The sequence below is a fragment of the Megascapheus bottae genome, chromosome 6 (genome assembly GCF_031878675.1).
Source record: "Megascapheus bottae isolate mThoBot1 chromosome 6, mThoBot2.hap1, whole genome shotgun sequence".
NCBI classification, from domain to species: domain Eukaryota; kingdom Metazoa; phylum Chordata; class Mammalia; order Rodentia; family Geomyidae; genus Megascapheus; species Megascapheus bottae.
Window position 1 is genome coordinate 10157628 of NC_143514.1, and position 27205 is coordinate 10184832.

Genomic DNA, 27205 nt, shown 5'->3' on the forward strand with positions numbered 1-27205 from the left:
TATGCTGATTCTATGGGCTGTGATCAGGATCCTGGAGTGGGTTCGTCCGAGTGCCAAGTCTGCAGAGAATGTTCATGTTACTAGACATTCTCTTTCCACTTTCTTATTACTGGAAATCGACCCTTAGCTAAGCAATCGCTGTACTACTTAAGCTGCGGTTCCAGCCTCTTTGCTTCTGTATTTTGCTTTTTAGAAAGGATCTTGCTAACTTTCCCCAGGCTGGATCTGATTACAATTTTCCTATCTCACCCTTCCAAGTATCTGGGATCACAGACATTAACCACCAGGCCAGACTCATGCAGGTGACTCATGTAGACTAGATGTGAGCCATTCTTGGAATAGTTGAGTTGTTCTAGGCACCTGTAATGGCAAATACCTTCTTAAATAGAACTGCTCCCTGGAAGCATTTTTTTTCCAACAAGATATTCACTTATTTTTTTACAGCTAACAGTATTTCATAGTATTCTATTTTATTAACATTTTCCATAGTCCTTTAAAAGAACAATTTATTTCAAGTTATTCTTCGAAGTAGCAAGAGTAATATTCAGATTAATAATAATAAGGTAGAAACAAACAATAGGATGCATGCAGTCCCTTGGGGACAATGCTTTGCCAGTGGGATCTAATGCCAGCTACAGGGAATTGGGCCTTCTGTTGTCTAACCTGTACATCCCATCTCAAAGGTAAATGCAATGGCTGCTTTTGTTTATTTTTTAAGAACGACAAACATGTAGCTGCTATGCCTAAATGCACATATTTTATATGACATTTCTCAATTGTTTAACAGCTCTGGTTGGACTCTTAATAGCTGTTAATGTGTTTTCTTAGGATAATGTGTGAGTTCTTTATGGGCAAGGCTGGTTTATCTGTCTTCACAGCAGGACACCAGGTGCCATTAATTATTTTTATAAGTATGGCTATCCTTATGGTGAGATATTTTACATGGAGTCTCTGGGTACTCAGGGGACCCACCCTCATACAGGGAGTGAAGAAATGGGTGGTAGTTTGCAGCAGTGTTATTCCATTTGGGGACTGAAAGTCCCTCTGCACCCAAGCTCCCTCCTGAGGTCTAACACACCGCCCTGGATTTTTACTTTACAGTGCAGGCTTCCTTCACAGAAATCTGTCTATAGGAAAGAGCTGGACATATTCCTAGGAGATGACACTGGACTATAGGGATCTGCCTTTTGCATTACTTCTTTATTACACGAAATTAACCAGATTCATAGCAAATTATTCGTTGATGGAGATTTGCCTCTTTAAAAGCTCCCTTACCAATTCTCTATTTATTTCAATACTCAGAGTAAGAGAGGGCAATATCCTTACTTTAAACATGGAAAGAGCTCAGACTTAAATGTACTCTTTCTTCAAGTGCAATCTAGAGCATTTTATGACCTATAAAGTGAAGAGCTTGAGGGCATGCAGGTAGAAATAGAGCAGCACTGTGTTCAGACTGTCTCAGCTGCATACTGGTGAGCATCTGCCATCACTTTAAAATGGAGATTAAATACTTGGACACCTGGAATTCCAAAGGATATATACTTTAGTACTTACGGTAGTAAATGAGATTGGCACCAAAAATACATTTCCTATCATGAAGAAAATCATTAGGGCATGAATTAGGCAGGATATAATTTTTAATGCAATAATTTTTGGCTTAATGCTACAAAAGAAGGTTATGACCTTTCTTGTTTATTTTTATTCAGCAATCATATAAAACTAAAAGGTCTAGGATCTTTGTCAGCAGACGTAATGTCTGAGACCTACCTCCGCTATTTAGCACCTCTGTGAATTGGGTGTGTCATTTAGCCAAACTTCCTTCCTTCCTCTCTGTTTGAACAGATAGCTGGCAATATCATATTTTTGCAAAGATTAAATTACACCGCAGGGTGGAAGTACTTTGGAAATTTTAGAGCTCAGACAGATGGGCTGGTCTTAGATCTCATTGTGTTATCAAGTAACCTAGAATTTACAATGCCTGGCAAAGGCCATATGGAAACTTTGCCTGTTTAATAAAAAATCCAACTTCCTCTGAAATCCAAAATATTATTAGGAAGCTATTAAACTGAGATTAAAAAGAATAATCCTGAGTAAATAATTTGGCAATGAAAAGCTCTACAAAAGCAGAACACCCTGACATTGACACATACTTTTATATAATAGAACAGCATATTCTTCCAAATGATATTTTCAAGCTCGCTGAAGTTGTTTTTTTTTCCCCCTGAACTTCAAAAGGTTTTATTGGGGATTTCAATTTAACATCTAGGGCTTCTTCCTCCATTTTTCTCCCACATCTTGTCTGATCTTCCTCTTAGACTCATGTCCCTTTTCCTATTTTCTTGAAGGTGTAGTAAGTTTTTAAGTAGGGATTGTTTTGAGTGTTATTTTTATAGTAAGGATTAAACTCAAGGCCTTGTGCTTACTAGGCCTTTTGTGTTGGTTATATTTTTGAAATGGGGTTTTGCTTTTTGCTTAGGCTTGCCCAAACTACAATCTTTCCAATCTCAGCCTCCCTCACAGCTAGGATGAAAGCACACACCACTAACAATTGCCAGCTATTAGTTGAGAAGGAATCTAGAGGACTTGTCTGTCTAGACTGTCCTGGAATTGTGATTCTCCCTATCTCTACTCCCAAGTAGCTAGGGTTACAGGCATGAGCCACTGGTGGCTGGCTAGAATGAGAATATGGATCTAGTAGATACAGCTCATATTAACTGCTCTCCCCTATTTCCCCCAGACATAATTTCCCCTTTTCATTTCATTTCAGGTAGGGGAACAGACTCCAGGTGTTAGAGATGCATGTCCGCCTATATGCAATTAAAACATGCTTATAACAAGTCCAAAGGAGTCAGTTCCTATAAGTTCATTGGTAAAATAAATATTGAAGAATAATTACATTTAAGTAAAAGTAGAAATGCTTCTGTAGCATTGTTGTGTGTTTCAAGCTATACTAATTCAGAGTTTTACAAAGCTGGAAGGGATTCAGGCTTTTTTCTGTGACCATTATCCATCGATGAAACCCTAAGTAAAGGCAATCATCCATTCAATTTCTAAAGATTTCCTAGAAAAGATTCCACATTGTCTCCTAATTGATTTGGATAAAGGCTAAACTGTTTAAGCTAGGGAAATATTCTCACAAAAGGTTTTATAGTTTTTGAGGTATGCCGTTAACAAGTTAGAGATATTTGGGTTGTGCTTAAGTTTTCAAAATATGCTCATAAATAAGAGCAAAGGGAACTGATTTGGCTCTCATACACCAGCTTCTTCTAGAGATTAGCAGTGGAAAGTACAGTGCTCTGCAAAATAACCCCACATTTGTAAATGAATAATAGCAGAAAGCCAAAGATTTTCTAAAAAATGTTACAATCTTAATATTTTGATGACCCATTGAAGATTTACTACTGAAATGGAAGAACAGCCCTCTCTATGTTTAGAGGCAAATAAGATTTGCAATTCCATCTGTCCCTACCCATGAATTAAAAGATCCAGTCCTCCGATGTCATGAGATCAATAATTGCTTACTCAAGATGGAGAGCTGACCAATACTGATAAACAGATAGAAAGAATTACTCTGTACTTTTAAAAATGGTGACTAAAACATATTGAGAAAATAATAATGCAGTATAACGAAATCTCCCTATGAGGTTTTGAGACTACATAAATATGACTTTGCTTAGAAGACTTTATGAATAGAACTCCAAGACTATAATGAAGAAAAAATAAAGGTGAAAAGACAACCTCTGGAGATAGATAGTACACTAGGATCTACCGGGGAGGGGTATATTTGTATATTCACATAAAACCACAAATCTTAGTTGTTCTCTCATATTAGTTTCCATTTGTGGGAACTGTATAACATCAAAGTAATGATGTCCCTATATATTGCATTTAGCAGTAATGTAACAGACTCCATGCAGAAATCAAAGTGAGAGTTTCTAAGTAGTTTCCTGGCAATTGAGACAGCAGGCTCTTTCATCTGCTCTGTAACTGTGGCAGTGCATTGATTTAAACTCCTTCTGAGATCTCAAATGCTTTTATATTCTTAGGTCTCTCAAGCAGCTTTTTTTTCCACAGTGATAAAATTCTAGCATTCAGCAGAATACCATCTTGTTTCCCCCAAAAGGAGAGGGCTTATTTCAGCTTTGCTACTAAACTGCACACATTCAATAAGAAACATAGCTGTCCAAATGTCATCCTATTAAGAAATCTGGCTTTGAGTTCAGTTTTCTATGTCCTGACCATGGCAAATTGGATTGAGGGAAAAAAAGAACAACAAATAGCTCTACAGATGTCATTTTTCAAATAAGAGCCCAATGAGATAAGTATATCTGTTAACTAAATATTTTCAAAGTGTCTTTTAATTATTCTAGACCAGTACATCCTAACTGTATAGAAGTGACTTGTTTTATTTTGAATTTCATGTTTTATTTCATGTCTATCACATTGTGGACTCTCAGATCTAACTTCTTAAATTATATATACTCTGACAAATTTTAAGTTACTGGAATCCCCTGTTCCACAGTCAAGAAGGACTTTTACAGGGCTTGGAAATCCATTTGAAATGTCAACCTGTGACTACTCCTCATTCTACTGAATCCCTTATCCTCAGTTCAACTAAAAGAAACTGGAGAGAATACATGATTTGAAGATATTTCTTACAGAGATTCAAATCACCCTTGGCCAGTCTCTAAGTACATCCTCAAAGGCTGTACAGCTGATGCACCAGCCCCACGCACTGCTATTTAGAAGCAGAGTGTTTGCAGGACTGATTTGTATGTGACACTTCCTTGATGCTATGCCATGTGAACGGTGGGCCGGAATGCTCAATCACAGGGCTGTTCCCTGTAAAGGTATCCCACTGCTTCCATATTGCTACTTGTATCTGTCCTTTACAAAATGAGCTTCTACTGGAGTCACATCTCAGTAACAACTGAGCCAAGAAGTAATAGTTTAAAAAATTTTAAAAAAAAGTATTTAAAAAAGAACCATACAGAGACCCAGTACTTCCAGTTTTTGTTATGAAGCTAGAGATACATTGGGTGAGCCATGCACACTATGGAGGACCAAAGAATGGTGATGGCTCTCTTTCAACTTCAAAGATATTGTAGTTGAGGACTATGCTTCCCCACAGACACAAACACAGGACTAAAAAAGACTAGAGCAGGCCCAGAGTCCTCTGAACAACAGGTTCTCATGCATCCCATTCTTTGGCTAGAAGCTGAGGCAACAGTTTAGGGGAGAGTGGCCACTTGGCCTCAGAAACAGCAGAAATTTTCTACTAAAATAATCTCTAATTTTCCTGGGATGGCTAGGGCTTTGGTGTGGCCATAGTTACTAGAGTAATTCTCAATCCCTGTCACACAAGTGGTGGCATAAGGGTCCCTGAAGGCCCAGAACCCCTTAAGGTAAAAAAAGGTATAGGAATAGAAAGCAAGAAAGCATCTGAACAATGACTCAGATGACTGAAATCCATAAGACAAGGCCATCTTTCTTTATCCAACATAGTCAACACAGATAGGAAAATTTGATATAGCCTATTGTTTACCAAAATGCTACACAGAGTGTGAAAGAGAGACAAAGTATAAGTTGGGATGTCTAGAGAGGAAAAGTCTATTTATGGGAGAAAATTCTTCAGACTTCTCTATGGATTATGAAGATTGATTCAGTTATGGGGTCCCTGAACAACATAAGCAGACAGTATTTCCAGAAAAGAACACAGTTTGACAACAATGAAAAAAAGTTGTTAAAATAAAAATAACAACCCAGATTAAAATATAAATAACACGGTCCACATTTCACTCATGACACAGTGTTTGTTTGATCATCTCTTATTGACAAAAAGAAATTTGAGAAAATAGCATGAGGAATATTATCAGAAAGTCAATGATCTTGACAGAGTTGCAATAAATTCCAGCACACAAATGTTCAAATTTTAGCTGATTTAAGAATGATTAATTTATGACTTATGTGCCATAAAATAAATAAAACTAACAATAATCAAATTAAAATACTTTATGCAGAGTGCATATTTATGGAAGTATGGATAAGCAGAGAAGTAGGAAAATACATTACTTATTTTCTGAAATACTAAATGATGCATAAGGGGTTATAATTTAATATGTCCATTTAAATGTCCATTGTTCCTTAATAAGAGTCACCCTTTCATGATTGTTCCCCAATCCTGTACATGTCTATGCACATTTCTTACTCTCATATGTGGATCTTAAACTTGAAATATAACCTCCCGAGAAGCACCAGTGACTCATGCCTGTAATCTCAACAACTCAGGAAGCTCAGAGCTGAGGATCATGGTTTGAATCCAGCCTAGATAAGAAAATTCATGAGACTCAGCTCCAATTAACCACCAAATAAAGCCAGAATCAGGCTCAAGTGGTAGAGTGCTAGCCTTGAGCAATAAAAGCTCAAGCACAACACAAAAGCCAAGTTCAAACCTCAGCATTGACTGACAAACACATACACAGATATATACATATATACCCGAATACAACTTCACATGAAAAGACACTGCAGCATGTTTAGACACCCAAATCTGTTCACTAAATTATAATATATGCATTAGTAAAACTATGAAGCAAATTTTTAAAATTAACAGATTTTAACAAAATGTATATCAGGAAGCTAGAATGAAGTTTTCGTGGAAGAAGCTAAAGGTAGTGGGTTACTATAAAACATAAACAAACAAACAAACAGGATAAATGCAGTCAGAATATTCAAAGTACATATGTGATAAAGTAGGAAACGTGAAAGGGTATATTTTTTATAACAAATATGTAAAAACATTAGACTCATTCTCTATTCCTTCATTGTATAAATGAAAATGTAAAGACCACAAAATTTGCACTCTAGGAGGGTACAAAGGAGTAGAAAGATAGCCAATTGTATGTTAGTTTGAAATATTGGCGGTTTTTTTGTTTTAATGAAGAGTGAGAATTTAAAATGCTTGGTCTTCAGCTTCCCAAACTGATCTGTTGAACCATGTTTATAACTGTGTCTACAAAGCAGTTTATTTATGCACTGTACAATAAAAGAACTCCTAGTTCATGATTGTCAGTGTAACAATCAACCTGAAGAAAGATGATAGGAGTTCTAGTTTGAGAGTTTGGGGACTCGAAGTTCGTACCTCATACTTTTGCTCACTGGATGACACTCTTCCAACAGAGCCATGCCTCCAACCTCTGTAGTTGCTTTCTCTGCCACGATATTTTATTTCATGCTATCACTCCATAAAATCTCACTATGTGAATCCATTGGTTTGTTTATCCATTTACCTCTTGAAAGATTATCCTAACATTCCTTTTCAATTATAGTACAGAACTTTTAAAAAAATAAAACCATTTTCCTATGTAACCATAATAATATTTTCACAGTTAAAAAGTACCTCATTCCCTAATGTTACCTACTAATAAGATTGTGATTTCCTTCACTGCTTCTGAATATTTTAATAGTTTACCCAAATCCAGGTCTACTGTAGGACTGCATATTTCATCTTTTCCCCCTCGTCCCTTTAGTCTTTTGTTAGCCAGCTCAGCACCTTTTTTTTCTTTGCAAAGATCCTGCTATAGAAATCTCACAGCAGGGGTTTGGCAGTTTTGCAGTGTCCTTCATCTTTCTATTATATCCATTGGATCTCCAAACTTGTAGTGTTTTGAGTATCACTGAACTCCTAATGCAAGTCCACTAGAACTCTGTGTGCAAAGAGAAGCTCAAAGGCTTTGTGTGTCCAGATGTCAGGAAGCACGCAAGGCACATGGCTCCTCTGCTTGTGCACTCGCTTCGTTATCCCCCTGAACTTCGGTTAACCAGTTTATTATACAGGAAACAATTCAAGGACAGCCCAGTGAAAGAGAGGTGTAAGGAAAAGTATCCAGGAAGGGCGCAGAACCTTATGACTTTCTGTCCTCTCTAAGAAGTGCTCCACCATGGTATCTTTTGGCCTAAGACGTACTCAAGTGGGTGAAGAAGGGTGAACGGCTGCCTATCCTTTGAAATTTGGGAGCTGAACAAAACCAGTGGGAAAGCTGGGTGTGCCCTACAGATGTCACAGGCTTCTTTTGTCACTGTCATTTCTTTATGCCTTCCTCAACTTCCTTTAGGCTTGTTGCACCATGACTGAAAATGAGTTAGTAGCTATTATGTTGTTAACCTTGATAAATAGGTTCATACCTATTTACCTGCATTTACACCTTATAATGACATCTTTGCTAATGCTTTCTTCAGTTCATGGATAGGTTAAAAGAAAATCATCATTACGAAAGATTTTGGCATAGACCACAAAGCTAGTGAATAGTGCCAGCGTAAAGATGAAAATCCTGCATCAGTCTGCTCTCAGAACTCTCTCTTGTGGCCACTATAGCGGCTGCAATGCTACAAATGTTACAAATGCATCTGACTCTTCTGTCAAACAGATATCTATATCTGTCTGTCTTTCTGTCACTTCTCCTTGATACTTAGGAATTAAAACGGGTAATGTCCCAATTCTTCTTGATTAAAATTGGGGTACTATCCCATAAACACAGAGTTGAAAATGTATGTAATATACCTGGCATATCTCATGCCATAGCCTAAGCACAGGAAAGAGTACACATTATTGGTCTTTATGTGCGCAGGGACAGTCTGGGAGTTCACCCCACAGTTCTTGTAAAGTCTCCATCAAAGAAAAATATCCATAACTGTCTAGCTCACTGCTTAAGTACTGCATACAGCCTAAATATACTATGACTATGTTTTGCTCACCAGTTCCTGAATATCATACTTATACTATGTGTCCCTAGCTAATACTTCATAGGCATATAATATACCATTACCAAATTTTGGACCCTTACTGTTTACCATATGAAGACCTGGAAGCCAGTTGATGGTGGAACATGCCTAAAATTCTAGTTATTTAGAAAGCTGAAGTCTGAGGACTGTGGTTCCAAACTAGTCTAGGCAGGAATGCTCATGATACTCCAATTTCAAAGCAACTAGTCAGAATTGGAGCTGTGGCTAAAGTGGTAAACAATTTTCTTGAGAAAAAAAAGCCAGGGGAGAGTGTAAAGCCCATGTTCAAGCCGCAGTACTGGCAAAAAATTATATATATTATTTGGCCAATATATAAATTAATGATGCAATATAAAGACAGTGAAATAGTGCTAGCTAATGACAAGCATAATTCTTCCTATCAATAATACATTTCATCTTACTCTAATTATGCAAATATATCATAATTTGGAATTCACAACAACCCACAATAGAATAGTTTTCTTTCAACTTCTACCGCATTTAGCATCTGTATCACTTATAGCACTATTGAAACATCAATTTATTTGCATTATTGCTTAATTTTTGGGGGGTAGACAGCATCTGTCCAGATGCAAAGAAACAGTTCTACTTCTTTTTGCATTTTGCCTGATATTCAAAGTACTATTTGTTCATCAAGGCTCGACAGAACCTCTCTAAGGATTTTTGATCATCAGGTGTTCTGAATCTTGACAGCAGGGATTGAAATATTCCTTTTTCTTTTGATAATCTTCTTTAATAATAACTGAAGGAATGCATAACTCAGAATTTTGTAAGGATATCATTTAATAGTGCTAGAACATAGTACCAAATTCAAGACATGCAATGTTCTAAGCTATTAATTTTTAAGCATGTAAATATATATGGTAAAATATTAATACATAGCCATCTATTTTCTACTACAATAAATGACAGAAAATGGAGCCCAGAGTAGCTATGGAAAATCTATTTTATTCCTGGGTTCTCATTTAATTTGAAAGTTCAGTATCCATAATAGTCCAGTTTTCTCTTTGGATCAGGACAAATATTTTCATTTTAAATAACTCTTTAATCTTTCCAAGTTCCTAATTTAAATAACATCAGCACTTCATCAACTTACTGTAAGAAGCTCAAAGCAAATGATCAAATTTACTACTAAGTCAATTTGTACAAATATTGGCATTCAAAATGATTTGCCCTCATCTAATATACAACCTGCAAACCACTGTATCTGTTTAGATCACACATTCTGTGTTGTAGGGTGTGTATGTGTGTATGTGTGCGTGCGTGTGTGTTTCCTGGTGTGGTAGGTGTGTGTGTGTTTCCTGGGATGCAGCCAGAATTGTTTCATCATATATCATTCTGTATTTTAAGCATAGACAGACACAATGCCTAAGAATTTCTAAAAAAATATCTTTTCTGCTACTCAGAAATTGCTCACTTATTCTTTACAGCAAATACTAATTTATACACCAGTCTTCTGGCTTCTTTCCAAACAATACTTGCGACTATAGAAGCCTGGGGTTGTGTAGATTTATTTTCTATCTGTCTCAGTGTAGCTTCTTCATAGCTATTGTGAAGGCCAACTGAGAGAAAAATTATGAAGGACTGTTCACCAGGCAGACAATGTTGGTATGCATGTAACACATCAGATCTCATTCCGTGGTAAAAATAACTAACTGCATTCTAAATTTTTATCTTCATGAAAATCTATCTCCACTAAGATAAGATAATTTTTATTCTCTCATATTGACTGATCAATTTTTAAGATAAGTTACTCCATTTAATCCCAGGACAAAAAAATGATTATGCCTACATTTTAAGCAACTTAATCACCAAAAATAACCATGCAACATAGAATTTTGAGAGTGGGGAATATATAAATTTCAGCTGTCATGATTTGAGAGTATGAAGTCCAATTACCATTTCCTCTCCACAAGTCAATACACTGAAGGCTTTAAACCAATTATTAGCATAAATTAGGCTAAAGAAAAGACAAAGTAAATACAGGTAAATTGGATTCCTTTTTTTATATTTTAGTCTTGTCTCAAACATGAAACCATTGCTTACATTCTGATTCTATAGTATGCATTTCATAATTATATAATTCTCTGGCTTATAATACTACTGTTTTTCTAAAGTCATTGTAGATTACCCATATTTAGTAAGTGTCTAAGGGAGAGGTCATATCCTATGAACATGCAACTTTTTTGATTGTGCAAAACCAAATGTGCGCGCGCACGCGCGCACGCGCACACACACACACACACACACACACACACACACACGTATGTATGCAGTCCTGGGTTTATCCATACCAAACTCACCTTACAACTTTTCTCTCACTTTATGCAGTCTGTTTGGGCTTCTGCTGTCATGTGGTAAGTTAGGAGACATAACACAATGACTGATTTTGAGAGATGGGGTAAGGAGCCATGGCTCCTGCCCTTTAAAGCATGACAACTGAAAACTTGTCACTGTCCACATAAAAATACACTAAATATTGTCATATGTAACATGTTTATCCCTACCTTCAACAGAAGTTTGAAATTTGATTCTTTACAAAGATTGCCATTTTTTTTGTCTTACCAATTGATTTGAAGATAATGGAGGCTTACATTTCCATGCTCTAATTTTTAGTTTCAAGAAATGTTGAGTTTCTACTCATTCAGATCCCTCACCTGAAACAAAGGAAGTCAAGAGGAGCCCAGCAGAGTATGGCTTGAGTTTTCAATAGGCTGATACTCATTTTCAGCTCGATATGTATCTGCAGAGTAAGACACCCTGGAATCTGGAAGATCCAGTCTGTGGCCAGAAAAACATTCATAGTTTTCCCATCCTTGAAACTCACAATTACAGAAACTGTACCTTGTTCTCTTTCTCTCCACAATCATCTAGTCTTCCAACAGGTCTTACTTCAACTGAATATTGTGATTGGCTTTGCTATCCTATCCACTGCTTTTGGTCCTTCAGTCCATCATTTTTCTTGTTCCACCTGTTGCTTTCTTTGCCCTCTTGACCTCAACCAACTTGTCTATACACACAAAAGCTAGAATGAGTATTTAAAATAATCCTTCCTAATCACTTCATCATTCCAACAAGTGCCACACTTTGAGAAGATGGAACACCTTTTCAGTAGAAGTTGCTGTGGTTGTGCTTTGTTACATATTTAACTCGGGACATTTGAAGGTTCCTCTTAAGTCAGTTTTCCACACTATCTTAATATGTATATTTTATTCTTTCCATATACAAACAGACATGTTTAAGCTCAGACTCATTATGCTCCATCATAGGATGACTGGTGGGCTAAAATACAAAGTATTTTATGTTTAGATCAAATAAGTTTAGATGTGATTTATGACTGAAAAGTGACCTATACTTTCTTTTGCCTTTCTGTTGCTCTGTTTAAAATAATGACTACAGACTCTCTTTCAACTAAAGGTCATTGGTGTCAATGGACAGAACAGACGATCAGATCACCTGTGGTAATTGCAAATTAATGCTCTCCTGGTAATGCATTGACTATACTCTATTGATCCACAGTTGAATTGCAGAGACTTTTGAGAAGGAAATTTTACTTTCCTGAGCTTCACTTGGAGGGTGTGTGTGTGTGTGTGTGTGTGTGTGTGTGTGTGTGTGTGTGTGTGTGTGTCTTTTTTGTTTGTTCCACAGTATGATTTTTCTTTTGGCTGGAATTTTCTCTAATTGTTTCCATTTTTAATTTCCCACAGTGATATGACTTCAAGTTGTAATTAGAATCTGTAAGAATTCATGATTCTGTCTCCAAAGCCTTTGAGAAATTGACCACGCTGTAACTATGATGCATATCCCACATAGATGACACATAGACATGTATTTCTAGAGAGCCAAGCTTATGAAAGATGTTTCACTTAGTTAAAACAGAAATCCATTTGGTCTTCTTTCCTCCAAAATGCACTTTGTTCAGTAGTCTGCAATAAAATATTCTAACCTTTCCCTAAAGCATTTTGCCTGGATAACATTGAAGGCATGATTTTCTTTTTCATTTTTATATATTTATATTGTACTTAATAGAAGGGTTACAATATATTCACCAGATAGAAGGTGCATTACTTCACAAACATTGATACCCTTTCTCATGTTTTGGTCCCCATTTCCCTCCCACCACCCCAGCCCCTCATCTTGTTTTCCCTCCTTCCTTAAACAAAAACCATATAATGAGTGATTATTTTCCTTAATGTACTGCGTTATCTCTCATCTTATTGTTGTCCCTTGGTTATCTCATATTGTTACAGTATTTTACCTTGTTATCTGATTTTCTTCCTTAGGACAAACGTATAACAGGTAAACCAATGCATAAAGTTTATTCTGAAGATCATCTTTAGGGTATATATAAGGAAGATGAAAAAAAATCTTGCAGGTCAAATATCTACACATATTTTCACAGAATATTTCTGATACTATTCAAATTTTTTAATGTCTGTGTCAAAATTTTAACTGGTAATAAATCTCTTACCCTGTACAACTGTTCACAAATTTTCATCTCAATGCTGAACTTATTTATATATCTAGTCCAGGCAATAGTTGTCTTGTCTAAACTTAGTCTGCTGCTATGAATTGACAGTCAATTGTAATGAAGAGATATTTTGATTGCAATGTTCCTTACTATTTACTATAAACCTTACATTTATTGTTTTTCTAAGTTCCATAAAAGCCTTTGGAGAAATGTTTCAAGGCCTCTGAGAACTTTGAGATTGCCTATAATGTCTTTCATACTCATCATTTGCAGACACACAATTTATACTGCCAAAATAAATGTGTACCCATGTTATTTGCTTATTCTTTATTCCTTGGTAAGTCATTATCATCTATGCCAAGAAAACCTTTAATAAATGTCAATTGTATGACTAGAATTACATAAGTTTGCTACCATGTCTCTTAGGAATTTATAATTAATTAGAGGCAGACATGATCAGAGTTGATACTCAATATACAATTAAACTGAGAGCTGGACCAGACTGTTGAAGGTTCCCTGACATGCCAATCATTACCAGATAATGAGAAGGCTGGCAGAGCTCTGAGGTCTGGGGCAGGAATTAGAAACTGAGGGAGTTGGAACTGATACTCTTTCACATATTCAATATCATTTTTCTCTTTTAACGAGGTAATAGGAAGAACAGTATAAGCTCTGTTTTGTAAATGAATAAGGCAACATTTGCAGATATTTAAAAAGAAATCCAAATTAATCCAGCTAATAAATGGTGAGGTCAGGTATTAAGCAAATGACTTCACCACTTGTCCATGGATATACAAATGGTAAAAGAACCATTCTGGGCACATAGCCATGGCATCCAGGTGTTAAGAAGAATGAATTGAGATTTTTCAATGCTGTGAGAACCAACAGATGCTTCTTAGATGAATTCCTTAGGAAGGAATTTCTGAGAACTGTTTCTCATACCGGCAATCCTAGCTACTCGGGAGGCTGAGATATAAAGATCCCAGTTTGAAGCCATCCCAGGCAGACAAACTTGAGAGATTTTTATCTCCAAGTAATCAGAAAAAATGCTGGAAATACATTTATGGCTCAAGTGATAAAGCATAATCACTGTGTGGGTTAATTGCGCACTCAAGGCCTTGAGTTCAAGACCCAGTTCCTGTAGAAAAGAGGAACAAGCAACAAACCAACAAACAAATAAAAAAATAAGGAAGTTCAGAATAAAGATTTGTAAAATGGAACACTAAACCAAACATCATATCTCATATAGAGGAACAAGGCAGAACTTTATTCAGCTGCCACTTTCCTCACTAATAAGAAATACCATTGACCGTTATAAAACAAATCTCTGAGCTTTGATACATTCTGGGGGGTAAACCTGTAGGCATTGTGTGGTCCAGTTATCATTTAACAATGCCTTATTTCCCTTTATTCTTTTCTGCTCTGCCTCTCTACCTTCAAACACATCCTAGTTAAAGTCAAATATTAAACCAATAAATAATCACCTTTTCTGATCTTGGAAGAGGAGCAGGAAACTTAATTCATTCCATAAACAAGTTAGGAAGAAAGTCAAGAGTACATAAAAAAGAAGAGGAGGATGGAACATGATCAAACTGCTACCTTGCATCAATAAATTATTGAAGTTTTCCCAAGAAAATAGTTTTGAAGGATAATTTGTTCGAGATACATTGTGGAGGTAGTGACCAAACCTGAACTTATACATAAATCTGTATAAATTTGCTCATAGGTTAGGAAAAGGAAATCATTTAAGATTTGGCTTATTAGTATTACAAAGAAAAATCACTTCTCCAATAAGCAAAGATGAATTAAACAACAACAATAATAAAACCACAACAAACCAATTTCAACACATACAGTAAATCTGTTTAGAACCCATTAAAATAAGGATATTTGTCATAAAGCAGAGAGAAAAGTCACCTAAAGAGAAAGGTAGCTATAACCCATGAACCTGATTTCAATAATAAGATAATAATCCCATGTTATTTTAAAATGTAATCAAAAATAGTGATAACTGGGATTGATTATAGTAAAATAGTGTGAAATAAAACTGAGTGCCATGCTTAGAAACTCTTCAGGAGGGAGCCAATTGTAAAATGTGTATTTGTGATGTGTTTTCAGACTTTATTGCAAAAGAAATATTTAGGATGATATAATCTCATCAGCTTTTAAACCATGGGGAAAGTTTACTAATCATAGTATGGCATTCTGTAATACCTGAAGCAGCTTTGTGTTCATTTGATATTAGATTAATGTTTAACCACATTTCCTTTGTATAGAATCTAGTGAATGATGAGGTTGTAGCACTAGCATAGCATAGACATTCCATATTAAGGAAGAACTTGTGTTGATAAAGGCAGATTTGGGGACCAGTGCCAAGTGGGAACAGTAAAAATGAATACATGTTTGAAAATAGTGAATGAAGGGAAAAGGGAGAGGTCATTAATCCTAAAAAAGAGGAGAACAGAACTGTTCGAGGGGGGAAAAGGATGAATTAACAATGATCAAAATGTTCTGTGGGTACAAGGCTTAACATACCAGCTAGGCATTTGTTCCTGGGTCTTAGGAATCAAAGCAGGTGGAAGAGTGGCCTGCAAAATGTAAAGTCCTTGTCCTTGCAGACTTGTCATTCTCCTGATGCTTCTCACTGAACTTAAAGTGACCCCTGACAAAGGCATCATGGCCTAAACTGCTGGAAGAATTCTTCCTCTGCTGGTCCTTTGCCTCTCTCCCTTTGCCCCTGTGCACTCTGAAACAAAACATCAAGGCAAACACAAACAATGGGGTAAAACAAGAAACCACGGTTTATCTTATCCTTCTGGTGGAATGCACCCAAGGATATTATAAATGTCCTTACAAATGCCATGAGGTCACAAACCTACAATCTATAAGACAGTTTAAAATGCTTACTGATATACCTACCCAGAGCTTTGTATGTGATAAGTGAATAAGAGCAAAAGCCATTTTGGTGAAAAATAGAAGGTAATATTCAGCATATCATTAATATTGTTTACAGTATATTCACTATGGCCTAGAGGTTGATAAATCTCTATGCAATCTAGGTCTGTTGAGGTGGGTTTTAAAATAAATATTCAATTATATACATCCAAACCAATGTGGCATTTTCAAAACAATCACCTTGGAATATTTGACACTGTTCAGAATAATTTTTGGACTTCTTTTGAAACATTTTATTGAGGTTAGCTTATGAACTGATAGGAAAAAAAGAAAGTGAAGATTCTGGTAGCTAAGTTAACTATCAATTTTGTTTATTTGAACTTTGTAAGAAATGAAAATTATTGTGAAAGTAGAAAAGTAGTAATTGATGGTACTCAAAAATATATTTCCTCCTAGAATGATCTTTTTATATTCTGGGATGGACAAGTTATGACATGGCTATTAAACATCAATTATGCTCACTCTCAACTCATTTCATGTAGAAGAGGAACAAAGAAAACATAGTTTTTATAAAATAAAGACGGGATGTAACAATAACTACACAACTGGGAAGTGTGTGTGTGTGTGTGTGTGTGTGTGTGTGTGTGTGTGTGTGTGTGCTGGTTGCCATTTCAGAGTCTTGAAGTCAGGGCCTGGAGGCTGTCCTTGAGCATTTTTTTGCTTGGTGCCTCGCCAAGCAATGAGAGCTAGCAGAAAGGGGAAAAATAAAAGAGAAATGATATTTCTAAACTTTGGTGAAATATATAAAGAGTGGCAAATAAGAAAAGGATGGAGAAAATATGAATCTTTGCATATTATGCAAGACAAAGGGAAAGAGAATATAAATGCTCTGTTCACAGTCCCCAAATTTTGGCACTATTTGAAACTGCATTAGGCTACAAATATAGATGCTGTAGCTAGCTTGTAGTTCTTTCCTTATCTAAAAGAGTCATCTTGCAATGAGATTCTTTTTGTTTATAATAAAACAGTATTCCAAAAATATTAGATTTAATTTCCATTCATTTCCCTCACATTTAGATGTGAACCTTTTGGTCAAGTGGAGAATGGGCATAGGGGGTTTCCATTTAATTTCATCTCTTTGCTTATAAACAACATTTATTGCATTGGAATCAAGATTTTTTTTTAAATTACAACCTTTTAGGAACAACCTTCCATTAAAGTAATTTCAAATAATGTAATAATTAACATAGCAATTAGAATTGCATTGAAATGATAGCAAAACCATATTTTTTCTTTATATATTATTGCAATAATATAGTTTCTATTTTCTTTAAATAACCACTTGCAAATTGCTCTTGAAATTGTAAATTAAATACTCATTAGAGTGAGGAAATGAGAGACTGCATAATGGAAAGAAAAATGTCTCCTTTTACAAGTTATGTGAAACAGTCCTGATGCCATTTAAAAATCCTTTTGAACATAGCCAACTCTTTTTTTTTTGTATATCATGTTCTGGCTTTCAAGTGGAAGGCACTGGAAGTAAAAATAAGAAATCACTGAATATATCATTTCCACCTACGCAGCAAAACATTTAGAACATAGTGTACAATATTTTTATCTTCTATCCATCAATAACATGAAGCCCTGAAGTCTTCATATCCATTATCACTAAGATAATGTTGGTGACTCAACTGCCCTTTTGTAGAAACAGAGTCACTGGCTGCTCCAACAATGTCACTTTCCTCCAACTTAAAAAAAAACAAAAAACATTTTCTGGTCAGATTCAGAGACCCCACTTAGTCTGAACTAGTACCATGGAAGAGGCTGTGATTACTGTGAACATCTGTTTTGGATATTGGAGCCCAATGAATCACTGCCATGTGACCTTGATACTCTACAGCAAAGACCCATTGAGCAATTCCAGTTGTATTGCAGGACTCTCTATTGTCTTCAGTAAAAGACATATAACAAAAGAAGACAAAAATTTAAAAAAATCACTGATACAATCTTAATGAAAATGTGTATGCATGACCTGAGGGCTTCTTACACTTTTTGGCATGGTGATTTAGTCAAAGGTTTTAAGGGATAGAATTCTACGGGCAGTCATTAAGTTATAGAAATCCACCGACTATCATGTAAAAGAGGTAGCATAGCATTTATTACCTCTAACTCTATACAATGTAGGAGAATGAACATTTTCTGATGAGATCTATTACTAAAAATCAGCTGACAGAGTGGATTTAGCCTCCAATAGAAATGCTTAAATAGTGCTTCATCAGAAATTATAGACTAGTGCTTAAGCCAGAGAAATGCTATATGAGACTCATTAGAGGATAGGGTCTAGAAGTACCAGCCAAAACTGGAGTTAAAAAATTAATTATGCTGGGTGCCAGTGGCTCACACCTGTAATCATAACTATTCAGGAGACAGAGTTCTAAGGATCGTGGTTCAAAGCCAGACCAGGCAGGAATGTCGTGAGACTCCCATCTACTAGTAACCATCAAAAAAGCAGGAAACATGCTGCTATATATAGATCTGAACCAAAAGGCTTAGGGTGAGTGCCCAGATCCTGAGTTCAAGCCTTAGGGCTAGCACAAAATTAATTAGGGAAACAATATCAATTTAGTAAAGGTCTCCCTTAAATTACTTAAAAAGGAGAATTACTGACATTATTTACTATTCTTTTCATGAAATAGTTGATAATAACTAGCAAATTTATTCATCTACTGTAGTCTTAAAATGATTTTAGGATCTCAAGAGTTTACAATGAGTTTGTAAATGTAATTTAACAAGGAGGCGTATATAAATTTCAGTACCTGAAATTTACTGATAGTTTGAAATTGTCTGTTTTATAGCTCTAATTTGCATATTCTAACTAATAAAAGGCTGTCAATAAGATGAAAAGGAAGGGATTTCAAGACACTGGAATTACTTAAACAAATTAGAAGTCAATTGGGTTGACTGACAATATTATAAGAACAGCTATTCAGGAACATAAATCCATTACTGGTTCTGAATTTTATTTTTAACACAGAATATTGCATTTGGCTTCTTTGGAATAATCACTTTCCTTCCAAAATTGTCCTAGACAAATGATCTGTACTATTTAGTTCACTTTAGGTGATCCTTTAGTTTTTTTTTTTTTAATTCAGCATTCATTACAGTAGCTCTCTTAATTTTGTTATTTATGAATTTAATATACCACATGATTTAATATGAATGTAACAATTAGCATATTCTTATTTCACAGTTGTTGTGATGATAATTGTAATGCAATACCTATAATCTATGCTCTTAGAAAATTTCCAGTATACACTATTATGAACTACAATTTTTGTCTTAGAGCTCTAAACTCATTTGGCATACATCAATGTAATCTTATACCTTATGAACTTCAGCTCCCCAAATATATTCCTTGCCAGTCACTCCCACTCTTCTCAATGTTTGCCCTTCCATATTTCATTTATTTATTTATTTGTTTATTTAATTTATTTATTTCAGTCCTGGGCTTGAGCTCAGGGCCTGAGCACTGTCCTTGCACTTTCTCAAGGTTAGAGCTCTACCACTTGAGCCTCAGCACCACTTCCAGCTTTTTTCTACTTATGTGGTACTGTGGAATCAAATCCTGGTCTTTGTGCATGCTAAGCAAGCACTCTACCACTAGGCCAAACTCCCAGACCATATTTTTATTCATTTTTTTTAATTTACTTTTTTTCCAGTCCAGAGCTTGAGTTCAGGGCCTGAGTAATGTCACTGGGCTTTCTCAAGACTAGAGCTCTACTGCTTGAGCCTCAGAACCATTTCTGGCTGTCTTCTATGTATGTGGTATGGAGGAACCTAACCCAGGTCTTTATACATGCTAGGCAAGCACTCTACCACTAGGCCAACCTCCTGGCCCCATCTTTCATATTTTTTAGAGTCCACATATTATTAAAAAGTTATCAAGTATTTTCCTTTTTTATGTGGCTTAGAGACTTTAGTGTAACATTCTCTCATGTTGAAATAGAAGGATTCAAATGGGAGGATTGTTTTTAAATCAAGTATCAGTAATACTGTATTTTTATATAATTTATGATAATATTTAATGACATGAGCCTTTCATCTCTTGATGGTCACTTAAGTTGTTTCATTGTCTTGGTCACTGTGAGTAATATTTCACAAACCTGGAAATGTATATCTATGTACAAGGTGTCCATTTCATTTCCTTTGCATTTCCCACAACTCCCCTTACCCCCTACCGCCCAGTCAACAGGTGTGAAGTGGATCTTATTTTGGGCTTTGCATTTTCCTGATATTTTGTGATGGTGAATATCTTTTTGTAAACCTATTGGAGAAATACCTTTTTAAATTTCATGATTATTTTTAGTAAGGTCATATCCTTCCTTCCTTCCTTCCTTTATTTATTTTATATTGTTGCCTTAAAAGATAAGTAGTTTGTAAATATTTACATTAATTCTGTAAGCTGTTATTCTATTTGCTGTTCATTTCCTATGGTGCGGAAAAGCTTTGTGGTTTGATGCATTTTCATTTCTTTATTTTATACTTGCATTGTCTATGCTTTTGCTGTTTTATTTTAAAATATTGGTGTCAAAGCCAATATTTGTTTAGGAGATTTCTCCTATATTTTCTTCTTCGAGTTGTATAATACCAGGTGTTATTTAGGGACTTGAATTCAGTTTTAGCTGATTATCTAATCATTCATCTGCCTATTGTCTTCTTGGTCTATAGTTAAAAATGGTTATTACTTCAAGATTTAGATTTTTTCTGAATCTTCTGTTCTGTTTCATTGGTCTACATTTTCTATTTTTGTGCCATCAATATATTCTTTTAATTACAGAACTGTGATATAATTTTAAATCAGGAATTATGATACTGAAACCTTTCTTTTTCTTTTTTCCCCTCATAATCCCTCTAGCTAGTCAGTTTTTTTGTGATAGTTTGAATTTTCAAATTGACTTTTCTATTTCTGAAAAAGCTAATATGATTCAAGAAATTTAGAAAAGAAATACAAGTTCAATATTAGTAGAATAGGATAATAGTAAGGAATCATGTCAGTAATAAAAATAACTTTCAGTAGAAACTATAACTCATGACCTGATATCTTGCTGAATTAGCTAAACATTTTTTAAATGAATTTATGGCAACCCTTCACTAATACTTACAAAAGTTGAAGGGAATAAAGCCATTATTATCCTGATACTAAAGCTATATAAGGATTTTTATAAGAAAAGACACATATATATCATCAATTAATGAATATGAGAATAAAATACCTGTAATAGTAATTGAATTCGATGATAAATTCTATAGCACTGTAAAGATAATTTACATGATCAAATGAGCTATATCTCTTGGATGTAAGGATTTTTCAATCTATTGAAATCAACCAATACGATGTCATACAGAGTAAGGACAGACAACAAGATAACTGTCTCAACAAATCCACAGATATAACCAGAAATTAACATCATTCCATGATAAAAGTAGATACAGAGGTAATATGAATTAACACAATAATGGTAAAAAATTGAAAGTATTCCTTATAGGATCTGGAGTAAGATCAGGATAGCTACTCTTTCTACTACTCTTCAGCAAACTATTAGAATGTCTAGCCAGAGAACTAAGTTGAGAAAAATATATAAAAGGCATCAAAAAATCACAAAAGAAATTATCTCTATATATGACACAGTATTATACAAATTATTCTCTAAAGTTTCTACCATAAAACAAGTTATAGAATATAAAATCACTGTAAAATTAGTAGGATTTCTATATTCCAACAGCATACTATTATATAAAGAAAACAAGCTCATTTTTAAAATCATAAAAATGAGAATAAATTTGACTAAGTTGGTAAAAGATATCATACTGCCCACTATGAAAATTGATGAAAGAAACTGAAGAGTACAGAAATAAATAAGATACCTTGTCTTTATGGCTTAACAACTAATAATGTTAAATTGTCCATAGTTCTCAAAGATATCTACAGAGTCAATGACATTCTCATAAAAATCTCTGTGACATTTTTCAAACCAATAGAAAAACCGTCAGCAAATATGTCTAGGTTAAAGTGATTGAGTCTTACCATTGAAATGTTGACATCCTTGTCTAAGTTATCGAAAAAGATAATAAAATAAATAGCCACTGAAAAATGATATATTCCTAGAAGGAGTAAAAAGACTTCAAAGAAAAAAAAGCCATCTATTAAAAGGCAATCTCAAATAAGGAAGTCTTTCAGTTTGTCAACTGTAAGATGGTTTATAGTATGTTTTGATTTTTTTCAACTAAATTAGGGGGAAAATGAAAGCAAGTGATGCTATAAACAAGGTTTACTTCAATAAAAATGTGCCTGGATTTACCACTTTCACTTTTCAATTAACTTTTCAGTAAAATATGACCCTCACTACCCCATTTATCATCCTAGTAAATATTAGATAATGGCATTTCATACTAATTATATATTCTGTCCCCTTGCTAGAATGTAAGCCTAGCGAGGTAGTAGATTTTGTCTGCTTTATTCTAAGTCTTCCATCATGCTAGTCACCTAGTGTAGTAGGATTCTAATAAGTAAATAGAATACTTAACAAATAAATGAATTGATGGGTGATTTCTGTGTGATGAATTCTAATTAATAAAGGAGATGTTCTATGGCATATGTTCAACTGATGGAACTATAATAACTTTTCAGTTTTCAAGCATGGGTACTTTTCTTAGTCAGTTGCCTTAATTTTCAAATGCATGAATTCATTTGAAAGGGAAACTGAAATGATTACTAAGAATATAAACTTTATTTTCATTTTGCACTTATCAATAGTGTATATATGCAGTAGATGGTGTAAGTGTAAAAGAAGAATAGAAAAATAAATTTCTACTACTATTTCTGTATCCATTTTTATCTCCCACTGTATTTGCATCATAACCTAGATATTTATATACATTGCATTTGTCTCCTCTCTTGTAAAGAATACATTTGATTATTTTGTGCAGTAGCATGATAGTACCAGAGAAGGGATTAGGTTAAATAATAAGAACACTAAACAGAGGAAGCTAGATAAAATAGGAGGGCAACAATGGAGAGGTTTAGGTATTTGAGATGAATGCAAAAGCCCCGACTAACTACTAGAGAGAATTTGGTAAGAAACCGAGGCAAACAAATAAGGGATTCTGACTAGTACCCAAAGCCCAGCTGACATTAAACACTATGAATTTGGAATAAATCCACTTGGCAGAGCTACTAGAATTCCTCTAATATCATTCAGTAGTCCAGAAGTATAGAAAATGAAAGGCTAAATGAAAGAAGGGTGAAATTCAGTTACAATGGAAACACGATTGAAATATTAGATATCTCCACCCTATTGAAATACTAGGCCAAATTTATAAATTCAAGTGTCCAGCAATTCACGGAATGGAATGACTGCGCAAAATATGTCTTCATTCAGATTTTTTTGCACTTTAGCTAAAATTGCGTAGCAATATTTTCTAGTGGACTCAATGTTTTCTAGTCTGACTCAAGCTAATGATAGGATTTGTAAATAATGTGTGATTTTCTACCAGTAAAATTCTATATGTGGAAATTTACAGTTTTAGCCCAACCACCTTGGAGAAAATGTACTATAACGCTTTATAAAAGTGTCTGGACCTTTCCAAAGCAGAGTTGTATGAACAATGACTTCATAATTCTGATTAAAAAATCCCTCAGGCACATTTTAACAAATTTATTAAATTAATATTTAGCATGTACCATAGTATTAGTACAATGGACTCCATTTTCTTAGTTTCAGGTTCTCTATGAATCTATATTAAGAGATAAACATGTAGAACCCAAAACTGGCATAATTACTTCCTTATGAACATATATGCCAATTGCTAAACAATCAGTCTTGTATGCTGTTCTTTAGGGTCCTGAAGCCATATCCAGTATTTATTCTATCCTCATTTCATTCTTTTTTTCTTTTCTTTTTATTTTTTTGCCAGACTTGGGCTTGGGATCAAGGACTGAGCACTGTCCTGGGACTTTCTCAAGGCTAGCACTCTACCACTTGAGCCTCAGCACCATGTCTGTTTTTTTTCTATGTATGTTGTACCGAGGAATTGAACCCGGGTCTCTGTGCATGCTAGGCAAGCACTCTACCACTAGGCTAAACTCCTGGCCCTCATTCTTTTTTTATATTAGCTTTATATATAAGGCCTTTTGTTGTATTTGGTCTGGATACAGAGAAAAATAAATCTATTCTACCTCTGGGAAGAAATGTGTCTCCATTACTATCTTGATATTTGTGACTAAGATACCATATTGTATATATTTCATTAGATAATGTTAATTCTGATAATCAAATCAGAAACACAAGAAATTTGCACCATGATTTGCCAGAGAACATAACATCAAACTCTGATTACTAATTACCATCATACATGCCATAAAAAAGGAATGAGAAGACAGTGTAATAGAATAGCACCTACTTATTCTAATGAACTATTTGATCCAAAGTCCACGTCAGACTCAGGTGCCTCAGAGATAAACCTATTCTAAATGTGCCACTAACACTAGGCCACAATTGAGAAACACTATAATATCCATAATAAAGTTTGGCTCTGAATGCTGATACATGCCTATAATCCCAGAACCAGAGAGACTGAGGGCCATCAAATGTCTGCGGACAAAGTGGCCTAAATAGAGAGGAAATAAAATACAATAGATAAAATTAAAATCAAAAGTTATTTAACTTTTATGACCTATACAGGTGATATTAAGAATATATTTCAAAATATTCTCCTTTATGAAAATAGCAGAATTCTCCTTAGTTTTGTACCACAAGCTGTTGAAAATTTAAATTTGTTTGTTAGAAATTATGAAACCAAATGGTTTCTTGTATGTCTGCCAGAAAGTCCATGTTCAAGTCTGAAATAACTCCAATTGCTTGTCATATTCCTTAGGTCATGTATTGGCCTCATCTTCAATTTCACTCTCCTCAAAGCAGATTTTTCTTGCACAGATTTTGATGTACATTTATTTTTATATGGCAATACTGCTTGCATTTGTTATTTGGTCACCTTTAGTTTGGACACAGATAAGTGAATGACTATACAGCTAAGAGCATGCCTTTAGTGGGGCAGAAAGCAAACCTTTGGCTTTTTAAGACTCAGAAGAGGGGCTTAAGGAGAGTTGCCATTCTGATTCCTAATTGTTTCTTTCTCTTAGAGGCTCTAAAGGATGATTTTTTTTCCCCACAGTATGTCTGTAAGATCTAAAATGACAGACGCAAATATTACCTGAAGGACTGAAGCTCCACTGTGGAGAAACTGAAGTCCACTTTCAGCTGAATCAATTCCACCAGTGGCCAGAATAGGGAATCCAGGCAGTGCACGGGCAATGGAGGTCACAGCTCTCAATGCAATAGGTCTGATAGCTGTCCCTAGAGAAAATAAAACCAATAGGTAGGACATTAGCCACTGAAGCACAGTGACATATTTACCACTATGATTTTACTTTTGCAATGATACTGGGAGTTGAACTCACTCAAGGCCGTGAGCTCTCATTTAGCTCTTCACTCAAAATTGGAGCTCTGTCAACGGAGCCACAGATCCACTGATTGCTTTTTACTGATTAAAAGGAGATTAAAGGGCCGGGAGTCTTGCCTAGTGGTAGAGTGCTTGCCTAACATGCACGAAGGCCTGGGTTTGATTCCTTGGTACCACATATGTAGAAAAAAAGTCGGAAGTGGTGCTGTGGCTCAAGTGGTAGAGCTCTAGCTTTGAGAAAGTCCAAGGACAGTCCTCAAGCTCTCATCTCAAGCCCAAGACTGGCAAAATAAAAAATAAAAATAAAAAAAGGAGATTAAAAAATCTTGAAGACTTTTCTTCCCAGGTGGGCTTTGAACCATGACCCTTAGACCTCAGCATCTATGGATAGTAATGCACCTGTGAGCCATTAGTGTCTGGCTATACTTATCATTCTGTAATGGTGACATTTCACATTGCACAAAATTCACTTTTCTCCACCTCTAAGATGTATACCCATATAACATATGAACCCTTTCTTTGGTATACACTAACTTGTCATTGGATGAGTCCTTATTTCAAGGACTTTCAATGCAGTTGTTGAAGTTGTGCTATGCAAACAGTTACAGCAGCCTTAGAACTCCTATATAACATGCAAACTACAATTGGGTATGCACTAAAGATCGTAGAGAATATTTAAGGATCTGTTTTATAAAAAGAACAAGGAACAGTAGGTTCTGGAAACTGAAACAACCAATCCCATACACAACATAAGTAGACATTCAACACAATTCAATATGTGATGTTTGAGCAATGCATAACACAGCTGGTGTGAAAATAGAGACTTCCCAAACAGGCACAGTGCTGATAAACTTACAGATTCCAAATTAATGTGCACATTTATTTCACACAGTCCTGAGAAATATAGTGAGCCTAATGTCATTTTTCATATATTAGAAAGTTTGAAACTGGGAGAACTTATTGGGCTCCATCAATTAGGACCTGTCTCTATGCATACATTTATGTATTTTCCATATATTTTAATTAGCCAAATATCATGAGCATATTATCATCTAATAGTCATATAAACTATATAGATGAAGAAAGCATTTTGTGGTCATTTCAAATATGAACATACTATATGATCCTTAGTTTGGAGCTTTAAAGATTAAGCATCCCAGTGTAATCTAATGCTTTCATTTACTTATTTTTCAGTACTGAAGGTTGAACCAAGGGTGTGTACACGCTAGTCAAGTATTGTATTCCCCAACATGCATCATCCCAGCCCTTTTATTTATATTTGCTAACTCTTTTCTTGCTACCTTGGAACTCATGATCCTCTAATCTGTGTATCCCCAAAGGCTGGGATTATAGCTATACACTATCAGCCTGATAGTGCATAGCTTTTATAATAGAAATATAATTTGATAATTCTAGTGTTCCCTCAAAAGTCAATAGTCTTTTTAAAGTCCTTCCATGAACTAAAGATAAGTTCCACTACTGGAAGAATTTGAAATTGCCTTAAATCAATAGCCAAGA

General features: G+C 35.1%; 1 protein-coding gene across 1 annotated transcript in view; it reads right to left on the minus strand.

Moving 5' to 3' along the window:
* Dpyd (dihydropyrimidine dehydrogenase) overlaps positions 1 to 27205 on the minus strand; it is an 800444-nt gene that overhangs the window by 158068 nt on the left and 615171 nt on the right. The window contains exon 19 of the mRNA XM_090333954.1: positions 25439 to 25581. Within this exon, the coding sequence (XP_090190080.1) occupies positions 25439 to 25581 (143 nt within the window). The remainder of the gene's footprint in view (positions 1 to 25438; positions 25582 to 27205) is intronic.